The sequence below is a fragment of the Nasonia vitripennis genome, chromosome 1, assembly GCF_009193385.2.
Source record: "Nasonia vitripennis strain AsymCx chromosome 1, Nvit_psr_1.1, whole genome shotgun sequence".
NCBI lineage: Eukaryota > Metazoa > Arthropoda > Insecta > Hymenoptera > Pteromalidae > Nasonia > Nasonia vitripennis.
The window spans coordinates 28,338,320-28,356,856 of NC_045757.1; the positions used below are offsets into that span (position 1 = coordinate 28,338,320).

Consider the following 18,537-nt stretch of genomic DNA (forward strand, 5'->3'; position numbering starts at 1 on the left):
CAAAGGTGAAAAAAGAGTGCCCTAGAGTGGGATAGTATATTATGCACGTAGGAAGAAAGTGCGCGTAGATATGTTCACAAGTGCATATAACCCAATATTTTCAATTGATATAGTATACTATTTTAAAACCTACCCACCGTCAAGTTTGTACTTGTTTGCCGAAAAAAGTGCCAAATATTACTTTAATCGTAGTTTAGTGTTTGGCGCAGCATGATTTTTATGCCAGAGTTAAAGACGAAGGTACATGCGCTTGGTCTGAAGTGAGGAAAATAGTACATTGAGCACTTTTTTCTTGACTCCGCAGGGAAAAAGTATGAACTTTAAGCTATTGATTAAATTAAATTTCAAGGACGGAAAGAAGGCGATTATAATCGATTATGATTGTTGCACACACATTAAACTCTTAAGAACTATGAAGTAATTTAAAATATTTACTTCAAGAGGATTGTTTTCATAAAACCACTGGAATGATGCCGTTGGGTATGATTCCACTGTTGATTCCATTATTACAACTTCACCTTCAGCTACAATTTGTGGTTGAATGGGTTGAATAAATCTAGGTGCTTTAGCTTCGGTTACATCTTCTTCATTCTTTACCGATACCGAACCAGAGCTTCGGGCTTCTCCAATAGTATTTTGTACACGAACTTCATATTTACCTGCATCTTTCTTCTTTGTTTCTGGCATATACAATTCAGCAGTATTTTTGTATAATTTAATTATTTTGTCTGGAGATGATTTAATTTCAACATTATTTTTAAACCATTTAACTTCTGGTTGACTGTCACTCTCAAATTCAACTGTCAGTAGTAATGATTTTCCACGTTGAGCTACAACTGCAGGTAAAGGCCGTGTAATTTTAGGGGCATAAAGTACTTCAGGTTGAGTTACTACAGCTGCGTTATTGATAAGAAGATTTGCTCTGCACTCAGCCTTTCCAAATTTATTAATAGCTCGTACTCGGTAAATTGTTTCATCTTCTACCGTTGGTTCTAAAATAGTCAATTTAGATGCGCAGGTTTCTGGCACAAAACTAATCTCAATTTTACCTTCTTCTGGTACAATTTCATTTTCGTCACGGTACCATTTTATTTCCGGAATTGGTGTTCCATTAACTATACATTCTAAGATTGCTGGTGTATTTTCTTCCACCATCAAGGGTTTTATTGGGTACAAAAAGTGAGGAGCAATACCTTCTTCTTCTTTTTCTGAAATATATCAATTTATCGTTTATATACATGCTTTGATTAATATTAATATTTAATAATTTTGGTTAAAGGAACTCAAAAATATACAATTGTTAAGTAAGTACGCAAGCGAATTTTCTGTTTTTACGCTAACAGAATATCGTATTGGAATGTAAGCTCGTAAAGAATCAATTCTAATGGCGAAAATTGCGAACGATTTTCTGTCTAAAAACTGCCAGTCTTATTTCAGGATTTTGACGCATAGACCTCTGTTTATTAAGATAAAATGAATAGGATCAATAACCCTTTAACCCGAGAAGTAACAGATATGGTCACTTTCTCAACTAATCGCAGTGCAATGGAGAATCAACGAATTCATAGCTCCGACATTTCCTTAAGTTAAATATGTAAATAATATATCAGTTAGTTTTATTATTATCCTATTTATAAAAAATGCATTAGAATTGAGCTCATATGTAATTAATGTAAACAAAGCATTAAATAAAGTTATTTAAGCTTTAAAGAAAAGTAAACATCTTAAGGTAACATCAATATTTAAGTTTATATCAATGATTTTAAATATCGATAAAATACAGTAGAATAGGATGGATTAAATTTGAAATTGAAGATAAAAACATGCCAAATCAAAATTAAGTTAAATATATGTATAATTTATAACTACCGAAAATAACGAGATTCACTGTTGAAGTTGCAACACCTGCAGGGTTTGAAGCTCTACATGTGTACATCCCAACATCTTCTTCATTAACTTCCACAATTTCCAAAGTAGCAGTTGTTTCAACATTAATCATCGTGAATTTTTCAGTAGAATGCAGCTCTTGCTCATTTTTATACCAAGTAATTTTCGGAGTAGGATTTCCAACTACTGTACAAGTGAATTTAGCTACTGAATTAGGTTCAGCTATAACAGGTTGTAACTTTTGAATAAATCTAGGGGCAATAGTTTTTTCTTTATCCATAATTGAAATATCAATTTGAGTTCGCGTTCTTGATTTACGTCTCTTTTCCAATACAACCTTATCATCTTTTACATATTCATCATCAATATCGCATATATCTGTTATTGTTTCGGTAATAAGATTCTCAACAGGAGATTCTATAACTGATTCCGGATGCTCAATTGGTAATACAGTTACAGTTTCCTCAAAATCAACTACTTTTCGGCTTCGTTCTTTTTTATCTTCAGGTTTACGAACTTTTGGGCCTCTCACCGCTGGCAGTTTTGGTTCTTTTTCAGGCTTTACTACAGGTTTTTCTTGAATGACCTGTTTAGGAACCAGCTCCGTATCAGGCTGCTCTTCAACCTCCAATTCAGCTATAGTTTCATGAATTGGTTTCTTTTCTTTTGGCGTTTTCTTGCCACGACGCCAGGATACCTTAGCTTCTTCAACCACTTCCTCTTCTACAACTTTTTCGTCTCTCGTAATAATCTTGCCTTCTAATTGTTTCTTGATTTCCTCCGGTGCGTTCTTTGGAATAGGTTTTAAAGAAACTTCTTCCTTCTCTTTAATCTCTCTTGGTGCTTTCTCAATAGGTTTAAGAGCAACTTCATCGTGTTTCTCTTCGTCTGGTTTTGGTCCACGTTTCGTCGGTTTCAGAACAACAGATGTAATGTCCTCAACCTCCTCGACTTTCTGTTCTACCTTCTTGGGGGTTTTCTTGCCTCTCACCCATGGCAATATCGTTTCATCCTCTGGCTTCTCCGCAGGTTTTTCTTCAATAACCTGTTTAGGAACTAGCACCGTATCAGGCTGCTCTTTGACCTCCAATTCAGCTGTAGTTTCATGAATTGGTTTCTTTTCTTTTGGCGTTTTATTGCCACGACGCCAGGATACCTTAGTCTCTTCTACCACTTCCTTTTCTAAAACTTTTTCGTCTCTCGTAATAATCTCGCCTTCTAATTGTATCTTGATTTCCTCCGGTACGTTCTTTGGAATAGGTTTTAAAGAAACTTCTTCCTTCTCTTTAATCTCTCTTGGTGTTTTCTTAACAGGTTTAAGAGCTACTTCCTCCTGTTTCTGTTCTTCTGGTTTTAGTCCACGTTTTGTCGGTTTTAGAACAACAGATGTAATGTCCTCAACTTCCTCGACTTTCTGTTCTACCTTCTTGGGGGTTTTCTTGCCTCTCACCCATGGCAATATCGTTTCATCCTCTGGCTTCTCCGCAGGTTTTTCTTCAATAACCTGTTTAGGAAATAGCACCGTATCAGGCTGCTCTTTGACCTCCAATTCAGCTGTAGTTTCATGAATTGGTTTCTTTTCTTTTGGCGTTTTCTTGCCACGACGCCAGAATACCTTAGCTTCTTCAACTACTTCCTCTTCTACAACTTTTTCGTCTCTCGTAATAATCTCGCCTTCTAATTGTATCTTGATTTCCTCCGGTACGTTCTTTGGAATAGGTTTTAAAGAAACTTCTTCCTTCTCTTTAATCTCTCTTGGTGTTTTCTTAACAGGTTTAAGAGCTACTTCCTCCTGTTTCTGTTCTTCTGGTTTTAGTCCACGTTTTGTCGGTTTTAGAACAACAGATGTAATGTCCTCAACTTCCTCGACTTTCTGTTCTACCTTCTTGGGGGTTTTCTTGTCTCTCACCCATGGCAATATCGTTTCATCCTCTGGCTTCTCCGCAGGTTTTTCTTCAATAACCTGTTTAGGAACTAGCACCGTATCAGGCTGCTCTTTGACCTCCAATTCAGCTGTAGTTTCATGAATTGGTTTCTTTTCTTTTGGCGTTTTCTTGCCACGACGCCAGGATACCTTAGCTTCTTCAACTACTTCCTCTTCTACAACTTTTTCGTCTCTCGTAATAATCTCGCCTTCTAATTTTTTCTTGATTTCCTCCGGTGCGTTCTTTGGAATAGGTTTTAAAGAAACTTCTTCCTTCTCTTTAATCGCTCTTGGTGTTTTCTTAACAGGTTTAAGAGCAACTTCCTCCTGTTTCTGTTCTTCTGGTTTTAGTCCACGTTTTGTCGGTTTTAGAATAACAGATGTAATGTCCTCAACTTCCTCGACTTTCTGTTCTACCTTCTTGGGGGTTTTCTTGCCTCTCACCCATGGCAATATCGTTTCATCCTCTGGCTTCTCCGCAGGATTTTCTTCAATAACCTGTTTAGGAACTAGCACCGTATAAGACTGCTCTTTGACCTCCAATTCAGCTGTAGTTTCATGAATTGGTTTCTTTTCTTTTGGCGTTTTCTTGCCACGACGCCAGGATACCTTAGTCTCTTCTACCACTTCCTTTTCTAAAACTTTTTCGTCTCTCGTAATAATCTCGCCTTCTAATTGTTTCTTGATTTCCTCCGGTGCGTTCTTTGGAATAGGTTTTAAAGAAACTTCTTCCTTCTCTTTAATCTCTCTTGGTGTTTTCTTAACAGGTTTAAGAGCAACTTCATCGTGTTTCTCTGCGTCTGGTTTTGGTCCACGTTTTGTCGGTTTTAGAACAACAGATGTAATGTCCTCAACTTCCTCGACTTTCTGTTCTACCTTCTTGGGGGTTTTCTTGCCTCTCACCCATGGCAATATCGTTTCATCCTCTGGCTTCTCCGCAGGTTTTTCTTCAATAACCTGTTTAGGAACTAGCACCGTATCAGGCTGCTCTTTGACCTCCAATTCAGCTGTAGTTTCATGAATTGGTTTCTTTTCTTTTGGCGTTTTCTTGCCACGGCGCCAGGATACCTTAGCTTCTTCAACCACTTCCTCTTCTACAACTTTTTCGTCTCTCGTAATAATCTTGCCTTCTAATTGTTTCTTGATTTCCTCCGGTGCGTTCTTTGGAATAGGTTTTAAAGAAACTTCTTCCTTCTCTTTAATCTCTCTTGGTGCTTTCTCAATAGGTTTAAGAGCAACTTCATCGTGTTTCTCTTCGTCTGGTTTTGGTCCACGTTTCGTCGGTTTCAGAACAACAGATGTAATGTCCTCAACCTCCTCGACTTTCTGTTCTACCTTCTTGGGTGTTTTCTTGCCTCTCACCCATGGCAATATCGTTTCATCCTCTGGCTTCTCCGCAGGTTTTTCTTCAATAACCTGTTTAGGAACTAGCACCGTATCAGGCTGCTCTTTGACCTCCAATTCAGCTGTAGTTTCATGAATTGGTTTCTTTTCTTTTGGCGTTTTCTTGCCACGACGCCAGGATACCTTAGCTTCTTCAACTACTTCCTCTTCTACAACTTTTTCGTCTCTCGTAATAATCTTGCCTTCTAATTGTTTCTTGATTTCCTCCGGTGCGTTCTTTGGAATAGGTTTTAAAGAAACTTCTTCCTTCTCTTTAATCTCTCTTGGTGTTTTCTTAACAGGTTTAAGAGCTACTTCCTCCTGTTTCTGTTCTTCTGGTTTTAGTCCACGTTTTGTCGGTTTTAGAACAACAGATGTAATGTCCTCAACTTCCTCGACTTTCTGTTCTACCTTCTTGGGGGTTTTCTTGCCTCTCACCCATGGCAATATCGTTTCATCCTCTGGCTTCTCCGCAGGTTTTTCTTCAATAACCTGTTTAGGAACTAGCACCGTATCAGGCTGCTCTTTGACCTCCAATTCAGCTGTAGTTTCATGAATTGGTTTCTTTTCTTTTGGCGTTTTCTTGCCACGACGCCAGGATACCTTAGCTTCTTCAACCACTTCCTCTTCTACAACTTTTTCGTCTCTCGTAATAATCTTGCCTTCTAATTGTTTCTTGATTTCCTCCGGTGCGTTCTTTGGAATAGGTTTTAAAGAAACTTCTTCCTTCTCTTTAATCTCTCTTGGTGTTTTCTTAACAGGTTTAAGAGCAACTTCATCGTGTTTCTCTGCGTCTGGTTTTGGTCCACGTTTTGTCGGTTTTAGAACAACAGATGTAATGTCCTCAACTTCCTCGACTTTCTGTTCTACCTTCTTGGGGGTTTTCTTGCCTCTCACCCATGGCAATATCGTTTCATCCTCTGGCTTCTCCGCAGGTTTTTCTTCAATAACCTGTTTAGGAACTAGCACCGTATCAGGCTGCTCTTTGACCTCCAATTCAGCTGTAGTTTCATGAATTGGTTTCTTTTCTTTTGGCGTTTTCTTGCCACGGCGCCAGGATACCTTAGCTTCTTCAACCACTTCCTCTTCTACAACTTTTTCGTCTCTCGTAATAATCTTGCCTTCTAATTGTTTCTTGATTTCCTCCGGTGCGTTCTTTGGAATAGGTTTTAAAGAAACTTCTTCCTTCTCTTTAATCTCTCTTGGTGCTTTCTCAATAGGTTTAAGAGCAACTTCATCGTGTTTCTCTTCGTCTGGTTTTGGTCCACGTTTCGTCGGTTTCAGAACAACAGATGTAATGTCCTCAACCTCCTCGACTTTCTGTTCTACCTTCTTGGGTGTTTTCTTGCCTCTCACCCATGGCAATATCGTTTCATCCTCTGGCTTCTCCGCAGGTTTTTCTTCAATAACCTGTTTAGGAACTAGCACCGTATCAGGCTGCTCTTTGACCTCCAATTCAGCTGTAGTTTCATGAATTGGTTTCTTTTCTTTTGGCGTTTTCTTGCCACGACGCCAGGATACCTTAGCTTCTTCAACTACTTCCTCTTCTACAACTTTTTCGTCTCTCGTAATAATCTTGCCTTCTAATTGTTTCTTGATTTCCTCCGGTGCGTTCTTTGGAATAGGTTTTAAAGAAACTTCTTCCTTCTCTTTAATCTCTCTTGGTGTTTTCTTAACAGGTTTAAGAGCTACTTCCTCCTGTTTCTGTTCTTCTGGTTTTAGTCCACGTTTTGTCGGTTTTAGAACAACAGATGTAATGTCCTCAACTTCCTCGACTTTCTGTTCTACCTTCTTGGGGGTTTTCTTGCCTCTCACCCATGGCAATATCGTTTCATCCTCTGGCTTCTCCGCAGGTTTTTCTTCAATAACCTGTTTAGGAACTAGCACCGTATCAGGCTGCTCTTTGACCTCCAATTCAGCTGTAGTTTCATGAATTGGTTTCTTTTCTTTTGGCGTTTTCTTGCCACGACGCCAGGATACCTTAGCTTCTTCAACCACTTCCTCTTCTACAACTTTTTCGTCTCTCGTAATAATCTTGCCTTCTAATTGTTTCTTGATTTCCTCCGGTGCGTTCTTTGGAATAGGTTTTAAAGAAACTTCTTCCTTCTCTTTAATCTCTCTTGGTGCTTTCTCAATAGGTTTAAGAGCAACTTCATCGTGTTTCTCTTCGTCTGGTTTTGGTCCACGTTTCGTCGGTTTCAGAACAACAGATGTAATGTCCTCAACCTCTTCGACTTTTTGTTCTACCTTCTTGGGGATTTTCTTGCCTCTCACCCATGGCAATATTGTTTCATCCTCTGGCTTCTCCGCTGGTTTTTCTTCAATAACCTGTTTCGGAACTAGCACCGTATTAGGCTGCTCTTTGACCTCCAATTCAGCTGTAGTTTCATGAATTGGTTTCTTTTCTTTTGGCGTTTTCTTGCCCCGACGCCAGGATACCTTAGTTTCTTCTACCTCTTTCTCTTCTACGACTTTTTCGTCTTTTGTAATGATCTTGGTCTTTAAAATTGCTTTTACATTTTCTTCAATTATTTCATTAGTTTGAATTTGCAACCGTTGTATATCTTCTATTTCTTGATACGGTAAGTTTTTCTGTAGTTGTTTGGTCTGTGTTGGCTTTAATTTTATGCTTTCTTCTGTCCAGGGTGTAACTTGATCTATTACTTTTTGTTGGTCAAATTTTTTATTTTTATCAGCCTTGGTGTTTTGTTCTAGATGGATTTTTGTGAAATCTTCCACTATTTTGTCTGTTGGTTTTAATTCTATTTGTTCTAATACTGGTTTGCTTATTTCTTTCTTTTCTGTTATTGCCTTTTTTAAACTTATATTTTCTTCATTCCAAGGTCTAGGTTTTTGAGGCTGCAGTTCATTCTCTGTAATATATTTTTTAATACTTAATATTTGTGAATCTTCTTTTTCAGTATATTCTTCTATTTCTGTCTTTTTTGAATCGATTGGTTTAAGTACAACTTCTTCTAAAGTTTCTCTCACAACTGGTTTCTTCTGTGGTTTGGTGGATTTTAAAATAATGTTTTCTTTCTTCCATGATTGTTCTTCTGTTGTTTTTGATTTAACATCCAGATGGGTACTGTCTGCTTGTTCATAGTATTGTTCGATATCAATTCCCTCGGCTAACAGTTTTTGTAAAATTAATTCATCTCTACAAATTTCTTTGGGTGTCGGTTTCAAATCCACATACTGAATGCTTTCTCTTCTAATTTCTCGTTTTTCTGTCTTTGCTGGTCGCAACTCGACTTCTTCTATTTTTTCTTTTGGTATTTCTTTAGGTATTTGTGGAGCTTTTTTTAACACAACTTCTTCTTCAATCCACGGTTTGACAGCATCGACTATGGCAATTTGCTGTGGTATATCAATAGATGAATCACGAGGCCGCGGTTTTACTTTCCTCCATGGAGACGATAGCAATGGCCGAGGCCTGTGATGTACTCGACCCTTACGCCATGGTAGAGTTTCATCTCCAGGTTGTAAAGCTGTACCAATTGGTAGTCCCTCCTCATCTAATTCAATAATATTTTTTGATAGTTCTTTAACTGTGTTCTCATCAACAATCGATCCAAATTTAAGTTTATCTATAGGTTTTAATCCTTGAGTTTTCGAACTATCAGTTTCGGGAACTAAAGTTTCATAGTACACACCCTTTCTCTCTGAAAATATATTATTCAATAAATATTTTAATTGTAGTAATAACTGCTAAAAAATCTTATGATTTTTTGTTCTCATAAACCTCATAATGCGTGCAATAATTCAATGTTAATTTTTTAAGAATCTTCATGCGGTCACTCATAAAACTAAAGCCAGCAAACTGAACAAAATGATATTTATTTATAAATTTTAAGTACTACAACACTTTGTTTGTAGTACTTTAAATTATTTTAAAACATGTGATAATATTTAATAAATAATAAAAGTAACACTCAATAATAAACTAAAATTGTTTTAGATTTTCATAATGACAATAAATTAAATTACTTTGTCACGTTGGAATGTAATGTTTAGAAATAAAATATCTGCTTTATTTATTCTAATTATATTAATATGTATGTGCGTGCTTTGCGCGCGCGTGTGTCGTGTGCGTGTGTGTGGGTGTGCGCGCGTTTATGTGTGTGTGTGTTCCTCATTATATTAATCAAATTAGACAATTTTGGCAGAGACTGCCTGTCTAACGATCAGACAAATTATTACGGTACAGCTTTGATAAATATCTTGGATGTTGCATTCTTCTGTTTAAAACTTATTTGATTTTGAAATAAGCCCTATTAAATATAGTTCGAGATCTATGGCCGTCAGCCAATTATATAGTGCATACAATAAATGTAATCTAAATAACGAGCAGTATATTAGTTTAAGTATTTTCTTTATAGAATTAATTGATTGCAATCCTGACTTTCTAAGCTTAAGGTATAAATTTATAATAATTTTATATTTATTTTCATTTTTGTTTTTAAATTATGAATAATTATATAATATATGATTTATTCAATAATAGTTTATATTTCTTTTGTTCAAGCTTATTTTATTTTTTCTTTTTAATTAATATTTAAAAGTTTTATATTTTATCTTCGATTTTTCAGTTTATTTATATTAGGACCCATATAAAAAAAATATTTTTTTTGCAAATGAGTTCCTATCTTTATTTCCTCTGATCTTTCTGCATAAAATATTTTTCCTCTTAATTGATATAAAGTAATAAACCTTCGTAATTTTTCTTTCGTATATTTACGAATCCAAATTACAATTAAATGTAAATATTATTAACTATTTGATAATAAAGTAATTCAAAGATATGTTTAGTTAAATTTAAAGTCGTTTAAAAAATTTTAACACACCATAAAAAATTAAAAATTTAAACATTTACGCTCATTGTTTACTAGGAAAAATTAATTGATACAAAAAAATGCAAATCATAATTTAAACTTATTAGATAATTATAAGATTAATTATAACATTAAGAAGAAACATATTATGAAAAGAGATTACTGATAATAAAAGTTTTTTATATATATTATATCTTTATTTGAAATATGTAATTTTAATTCAATTGCTCAACTGACTTTGTTCAAAATAATTAAGTTGAATCTGCAGTGAGCCATGCTCAAAAATAAAACAGAGTTGCGGCAAAGCAAAAAGCGCGCGAGTGCATATAACTGAAGAAGTCTACAGCGCAAGAGATGCTGCTTGGTGGGGATAGAGTGCTCATGTGATCACACGGTATTAACTTCTACTCAGCTTATGCTCAGTTACAGTCATCTACCGAAGCTCTAGACGCAACCAGCATACGCTCGGGAACTTTTCACCTTCTCAAAATTGTGATTTCAGTTTTTTTGTTATACGGCTTATTATTTAATAATACTTTAGTGAACTCATCATTTCTATATGTAGAAAAGTGACTTTCGTAGGAGATATTAGAAAACATTTTCCAGCGTATTTCTGTTTAGTGTTTTTTTAAGTGCTAAAGTAAATTATCAGTTAAGTAAAATACAAGTTCAGCGTATAAGCCAGCCGCCTTCAAACGAACGTTTATTATCCAAAAGCAATATTATCAGTTGTTTTTACAAATTTTCTCAGAATATAAAATATTAATTGCTATAAAGTACATTTTTTTTAACAAGATTTGGGTGAAAATGTACTGTGATTATCAAAATATTTATTTTCGAAAATCAATTTCGATTCTTCATTATAAAGCTCTTTATTTAATGAGTAAATTATCAATTCATAAAAAAAAATTCACTTAAAATAAAGTTGGTTTGAAAGCGGCCGTTTTTGACAGGCTATAAGCAAGTGCATAACGATATAAACTGCGATGAAGGTGGTGCTGAGTTTATCGTGAAAAATAACAAGTTCATAGTATTACTCAATCAAGATAGCGTAACAGAAAATAAATGTACATAATATTGAAATTCGCATTTTATGGCATTACAATTGTTGCAAATGCGGAAAGCGAATCTCTTGAATTGTCGTTCTCAGATTTCAGTAGAATACACACTGTGTATATATATATATATATATATATATATATATATATATATATATATATAAGTGTATGCGTGATTAATAATGAAAAAAGTTTTAAAATTGTGTTGAATAACTTTATTGAGTTTTGTATTTTTACATTAATTGCGAATATAATTTGCAGTTGAAAATTTGTTTGTTGGCGTTTGAAATATTTCATTTTTACTTATCATATTCTAATTTATGGCATGAATATATTACTATCTATGAATAATTGTACTATATGATACATCATTATTGTATTTATTTTACAGCTTTTCTTCTACATACAGCGCAATTGAACATGTATTAAAGTGTTTTGAAATAAACTTATCTCAATGTGTAAATTATGTCTTTAATTTGATATTTGTCTATATTTTGTAATTCTGTTCTTTCAGGTAACGTCATTCAAATAAATTAGTATGAAAATCTAGTTGATGTTTGAATATTTAAAAACTAAGTAAGAACTTTTCGATGACCAAAAATACGCGGCATTTCCAAAGTACGCTGACTTTCGTAGTAGCGATATTTTCGGAGGCCTGAATCATCATTTAGCTGCGATGGCTGAAATAGCATTCGCAGGCCCCACTTCTCTTACTCTCTTCTCCCTTATTTTCTTCAACGGCCTCAGGAAAATTCAGCGATCTGGAAGCAACGCCGAGGACAGAATGACGATAGAGGCTCTGATGAATAAGTTTCTATGATTCCACAATGAATCATCAATATTTTTTTACGCTCAATCTTCGCAAGCAAAACTTTGGCTATGTTTCAGAATTCTCTGAATTCTTGGTCAGGTGGTTGGGATGTTCAAGGTTGAATTTTCACTGGGTTCCAATAATGAGCGTGGGCGAAAAATCTCCTCTCCTGAGCTTTTTTTAAAGATTATTTTTTGCATTTCGATGTGATAAATAACTTATTAATCGGAATTGATAATTGGATGATTAAGAGTATTTTTAAGATAATAGTTTAATTAATTGCTAATTTGTATTAAAGAATGGATAGTTTAAAATGCGTTTTATTTATAGAGTAAAATTTACGTACTTCATTATTATAAATTTTCATTGCCTTCTTAGTGAAAGTTACTTTATTACAAAACGTTTGTTAAATCATTTAAGTATGCATTGAATTCTTGGCAAGAATGCAAAAGCTGTAGCAAAACAACGATGCTTTCAACGCTTATTTTTATGAATTTAAAGAACAGACTCTTTCTAATTTATGAATAATATGTTTTCACGGAGCACGAATATCTTATACTATTAAATGGCCATGACATTTCAAAAATATAAGTTCAAATATATTTAGTGGTGTAGTTTTTTTTTTTTTTTTTTAATATTATGCAATCGTCCATTTTATTTTATAAACACAGATTATTAACCATTTTATGCAATAACTCGAATATAAATAGAAGCTCAAATGAATGAGTTTTCATTTCGTTTAGTCTATTTATTATAATAATTGTGACCACGATAATTGAATTAATGCTTTGCGTAATCTTTGCGAAAGGACTACCAAAAAGTTTACTCATCCCGCTTCCCTCTGTTCTTTCCCTCTTTTCTTCGTTTTGTTTCTTATTCTCTGTAAGTAGTCCCTATATTGCGGCCCAAATATAGCCGGGTAATGTAATACACGTCACGTGCGCAGAAATAGCTTAAGAAGCCTAGCCGAGTGCACACGGCACGGCGATCTGGCGCGAACGAGGGAAATAACTCGCGTCGCGGCATGTGTGCCGCGTTTTTGACGCGAAACTAAAGAGGTTGCAGGGCGCAAGACGCACACTGTATCTCTCCCTTCCTCTTTCCGACTTTCTCGTAGCTTACTCACGTTAAGCATATACTTTTCTCGATCGCGGAGTTAGCTACACGCGCTGGCATACGCTTGTTTTTCTTTACGCTTTAATACGCTTTTTCGATCGTGCGAATAGGACTTGAGATTTACGAACACGAGCGAGCTCGTTAATCTCTCGCTTCGCAGAGTAATTGCTGATCGCGATGCCTCACGTAATAAAAATAACGGTGTTATTCACGAGGATGAAAATAATGATATTTCGGCACCGCGGTAAAAATAACTGTTTAAAAACACAGCCACTACTCTTGTATGCAGAGCGGAGAGCTTTTTGTGTTTCATGGCTGTGGGGATTTTAAAATAGTATGACGAAGGCAATCTAAAACGATCGCTTTACAATTATTTTCGTTGGATAATAAATAGTTTTGAGCTGCTAACGAGTTTCGGGACATTTTTTACTCCTCGTGTGAAATTGGTATTTTAAGTATTTTAGTCATCTGCATGATCTTTTTTTTCTTGAAGTTTTGATGAGGCTTTCTTAATTATGCTCATAGTGATAATTTTAGTAGTAGTTATAGTATGATTGTTTACCAACAAAGAGAAACTTAGATTTTCTATATTTTTTATTAGTGTTTCATCGTACAATAAATAATTTATTAGTAGTTGAGAAACGATGCGTTCCTTATAATATTTAGATAATATTTGTAACTTTGTTAAGCTATTCGGCGTTCATACAATTATGCATTGAAACGAACAACAACATAATTCACATAATAATTTCACAAAAAGTAACATTATTTCTTAATAACTAGGCGTCTAATATCAGATAAAACCTATGCTGAACAGTTCGCTCTTTTCGAAACCCTACGAAATTTGGACTAAAATTTTATAAATGTGAGCTAAATTTTTTTATCAATGTAATACATTGCGTGTATCGTATGAATTTTGTTATGTGTCAGCACCACCTTCGTTTTCAATGTATGTATTTTTTAGATACTTAATCACATCATTGTTAGTAAGAAAAAAACTACCCGACTCACAGAAGTTGAAAAGATTTTAACAACTGCAAACTTGTGTTAAAAAAAAGCAGCGCAAAAAATCAAGATTGCAAGTTGTGGCAGTGCAACATGAAAAATTTTTTGAAAAATAAATAAAACTTTGTTTATCCTCTTATAAAATACTTGCAAAATCGTTAATGTAAATATTCGTTGAATCGTAAAAGAGGGATAAACATTCAAGTCAAACTCTTATAGCAATTTAAGATTTGAACTTAATTCTTACTTTTAACGATGAGTTTTGCCGATGATTCTACAGTTCCTGCTGAAGTTGTTGCACGGCACGTAAATGTACCCGTATCCTCTTCGTAAGTGGTCGCGATAAGAAGCACAGCATTATTGCCTTCGTGAATCATCTGAAACAAAGCAAATGACGGTACAATTAGAAAAAAATGGTCGTCTAAATATTCATGTATTGGTAATCAAACAGTCTTATTCAAAATCCAAAATGACTAGTTTTTTTATCGGAATAATTCAATGGTGATGTTACAGGCCGAAAAACAGTACACAATAAAAATAATAATTTTTTGCAGTCATTGCCAATGTATTACAAAATTTATCATTTCTTAGTGTTTTAAAGAAATGATAGTCTTTTAGAAATACTTGTATATTCTAAAACGTTTTTTCATTAGAGCAGTGTGTTTAAAATGTATGTAAAATATGAATATAAGTTTCAATTGTTTAAAACAATTTCGTGTTAAATATAAATTAAAAAAACAAAAATTGAAAGTGATGCTGATTAAAAATTCAGCAAATCAATCGTTTAATGATTTCTGTACAATTTTTAAGAAGTTTCTTAAAATTTGTACTTTGCTGTTTGAATCATAAAGATTAGTAATAAAAGTAGATTACCTGGAAATCCGGCGATTCAGGAATAAGGGCTCCTTCGCGATACCACTGAATAGTCGGTTTCGGTTTGGCAGGGGATACTTGGGTTTTAAATTGGGCAGGTTGCCCTTCTAAAACGATTTGATCCTTTAATGGAGTCAGCTTTGGTAATACATCAGTCTGGTCAGGAGCTACGAATCAATAAAATTACATTTAGCATTCATGTAATTAACGTTTTATGAGACATTAATATTTGTAAATTTAATCCGTATAGAAACATACCAAGTACTTTAAGATTGGCCGATGTAGTTACTTCTCCAGCGGAGTTTTTAGCGATACATTTGTATACACCTTCATCTTCTGGGAATGCTTCTGAAATCCTTAACGTGCAAAGGTCCACTTCTTTTTGCATCTGGAAGTACTTGGATGGTTTGATAATCTATAAAATATATCAAAGAATTATATAAAAGATACTAAAATTTGTATATAATCTATCAAAAAACTAAAAGCAGATTTATTGTTACTAAAAATGAATTGAGAAATAAAAACTGCTATATCTTCAACTACAATTATGAATTACTGAATTTTAAATATTTCATGTTTGAAATTTAAGTTACACATAACATAAAAATAAGTTTTTGTTATGAAAGCAAGAATATCTAGAATTAATAAATACTAACCTTATCTGCTTTTTTCCATTGAATAGTTGGTATTGGTTTGCCACTTATTCTGCAGGAGAAGGCAACGGATGTTCCTTCTTTAATAGTTTGATCTCTTAATGGTTGTAATACTGTTGGGACTTTTTCTATGTCACTAGGCGATGGCTTAGCAGTTTTTGTTGGTTGCTGAGGCTGGCGCACAATACACTCGGCTTCGCAACGGGCCTCACCAGCACTATTTATGGCAACACATTCATATTTTCCTGTATCTTCGACGACACTCTCCAAGATCAAAAGAGTATAGATATTATCTTCTTCAAGAGTTTTGTAGCGAATATCAGGACTGATTTTCTTTCCATTCTATTAAAAAAATTAATTACAACGTTACTATATATCTTCAAATAGATATTCAAAAAATGGAATGTAATAATATCATACCTTTAACCAGTATACATCAATTGGCTTAGTACCAGTAACTTTTGCATCGAATCTTGCCAACTGGCCACTGGTTACCGTGGTGCTTTGTACAGTAGTAATGAAACTTGGAGGTATAATTCCTCCCCTGCCTGGCTGTCTTCGTCTTTCTTCAACAACAAGATTAGCACTGCATTTTGCTTTTCCACCTCTATTTTCAGCAATAACCGAAAACACTCCTGAATCTTCCATAAAGACTTGTCGTATCACCAATATAGATTTTGTACTAAAAGTGTAAATTTGCAGATCTGCTGAGTTTATGATAGGAAAATCTTCGCGATACCATTTGATTGTGGGTAAAGGATCGCCATCAAATTCAACTTCAAATTTAGCCTGCTCTTGTTCGAAAGCACGACATGGTTGAATTTTTTTAGTGAATACAGGTGGTTTCGAGGGCTTGACTTGTCCTTGAACAACACGTTCTTGAGTCTTGGCTTTGTGCTCAACTTCTGTTGTCTCAGTGGCCGTTATTTTTCTTGTTATTTCCACGTCATCCTTAACTTCTTTCTGAGTTTGCTTTTGTTTGGCCACATGAACTTCACGTCCATGAACAGTGGATTCCGATGGTTCAGGTGGATATTTCGGCCCTTTGTGTTGCTGAGAATCAATATCTACTTGAGTTGTGAATTTTTTACTGATTTTAGGAGGTGGTTGAGCAGGCTCTTGAGGCTGTGTTTCTCTAAAATATGAACAATTAATTTAGCTCAACTTAAATTCATATATAATATTATTTTATGCATGGTCTATAGCAAAGTTAACTTACAGATTTTCGTGGTACTTTTGAGCCATTCCTTTAGCGATAGAATTGTTCACAATTTTATCTCCTGGAATTGCAAATTGATGGGATGATTCTCTTAACCTTGATTCTTTGAGTATTTGCTCTTCTTCAAGACTCATTAATTTAGTATAGTAATCTTCATTTTTCTTTGATTTAATAGACTTCTGCCATTCTGTTTCTGGTTCTTTAATTACTTTTTGGCCAAGATGCTCCGTTGCTATATTAGTACCTTGCGAAAGGCTATGTGTTCTTTCATCGAACACGCGCTCTAATTCGGTCTCTTGCCTTTCTGCCTGATATTGCGTTAGTTCATAGTCATACCATGCTATAGAACATAAATTATAATGTATAATCTGCTATTATTGTAATTAAACATCAAACAATTTATTAATTTAAACGATCCACTTTTCACCTTACCTATCACAATACATGCGAGGTATATCACAAAATTTTTCAAATGATCAAAATAGAATTATATTACATAAGTACTCAAGTAAGGGACACAAAATTAATTATGCATAACATATATATGCAGGAATAAAATAAAACACATAACATTATTCATAGGCACAAAGAATATAACATTCAGAATGATGTTTGGAAAAATTTACCTTGATAAAATTCGAATATTTATAATTTTTTTTTAAGGATTACTGGATTTGGTATATTGATTAGTATGAAGGCATAGGGCAATTCAGGAGGTGCATCATTTTATTTGACAATGTAATGTTTTAACTTGATGTTGCTTTGTTTCTTACTGTCTTGTGTATCATATTTTAAATGTAAAAAAGGTATATTACTACAAATATTTAATAAAATATAGATGTCTTTCGTAATTTGTCGGAAAATATTGAAAACACAAAGTATATTAAAACACAAAATAGTTTTAGGGATCAGATATACTTTAACATCCAAAAATTAATTGTTATTTCTTCGTATGTTTTTGATAAAAATCACGCCTATGTCAGCAAATTCTCAGTTTTAGTGCTTCTATCAACGATGATCGAAATTATGCAATAAACTACCGATTGACGAGTAATTTTGATCAAGTGCTTGAATGCATGTATGAACGAAGATACAACCTGATTTTACAATCAGGCATTTATCTATTTTGCGATCGATACACTTCAAAAATTTACATATTGCTTTACTAAAATATCATACTTGACCCAAATGCACTTTTAATTAATTTATAGATGTACCTTTACCCTTAATGATGTAACGTTTATAAAAAGTTTCAAAAAAATAAGTCAAGGAGTGATTTCATTAGCCAATCATTGTGCACAACATCAAGATTTTCACGATTTAAAAGAAAATCATACCTGCTCATATCCTTCAATAGTTGGGTTATCCATATACCAAATAATATTTTATACAGTCCTTTGTGCGTTCGTCTTCTGTCAAACTCGCAAAGATAACCGCAATTCTTTCGCTGCATCTCTTTATAATTTCTGCTAAATTTCGTAATGGAAAAGGATGGGGGAAATTGGAATTGAAGAACTATGTGATGTTGATTCGTAATAGTTTTTAGTTTTTTTTTTTTGTGCGCAATTTGAATGTGCATGACTAATGTTGCCATGTCGCATGTTGGATCGTTCGCATAAAGATTTGATTTTGAATTTTGTGATATTTGTGTTTATTTTGCAAAACGTGTTTCTACTTTGAGTGTGAAAGTCGTAAGAAATGATATCAGGCAAATATCTTTACATCATACAATATAAAAAAAATTACGCAAATTTCTAATTTTGAATAACATAA

The 18,537-nt window shown here is 34.1% G+C and overlaps 1 protein-coding gene across 9 annotated transcripts in view; it reads right to left on the reverse strand.

Annotated features, from left to right (window-relative positions):
• Window positions 1-18,537, reverse strand: part of LOC100118006 (titin) — a 100,685-nt gene that overhangs the window by 59,562 nt on the left and 22,586 nt on the right. For 7 of the 9 annotated variants that reach the window (XM_031933610.2, XM_031933609.2, XM_031933615.2 and 4 more), the window contains 8 exons: window positions 16,765-17,104; window positions 15,966-16,680; window positions 15,549-15,887; window positions 15,151-15,307; window positions 14,893-15,059; window positions 14,267-14,396; window positions 1,870-8,859; window positions 436-1,208 (listed from right to left, as the gene is read on the reverse strand). In XM_031933610.2, the coding sequence (XP_031789470.1) occupies window positions 436-1,208; window positions 1,870-8,859; window positions 14,267-14,396; window positions 14,893-15,059; window positions 15,151-15,307; window positions 15,549-15,887; window positions 15,966-16,680; window positions 16,765-17,104 (9,611 nt within the window). Of the gene's footprint in view, window positions 1-435; window positions 1,209-1,869; window positions 8,860-11,287; window positions 12,073-14,266; window positions 14,397-14,892; window positions 15,060-15,150; window positions 15,308-15,548; window positions 15,888-15,965; window positions 16,681-16,764; window positions 17,105-18,537 lie in introns of those variants that run through there. The other 2 variants (XM_008214058.4, XM_008214057.4) reach the window with 2 other exon arrangements.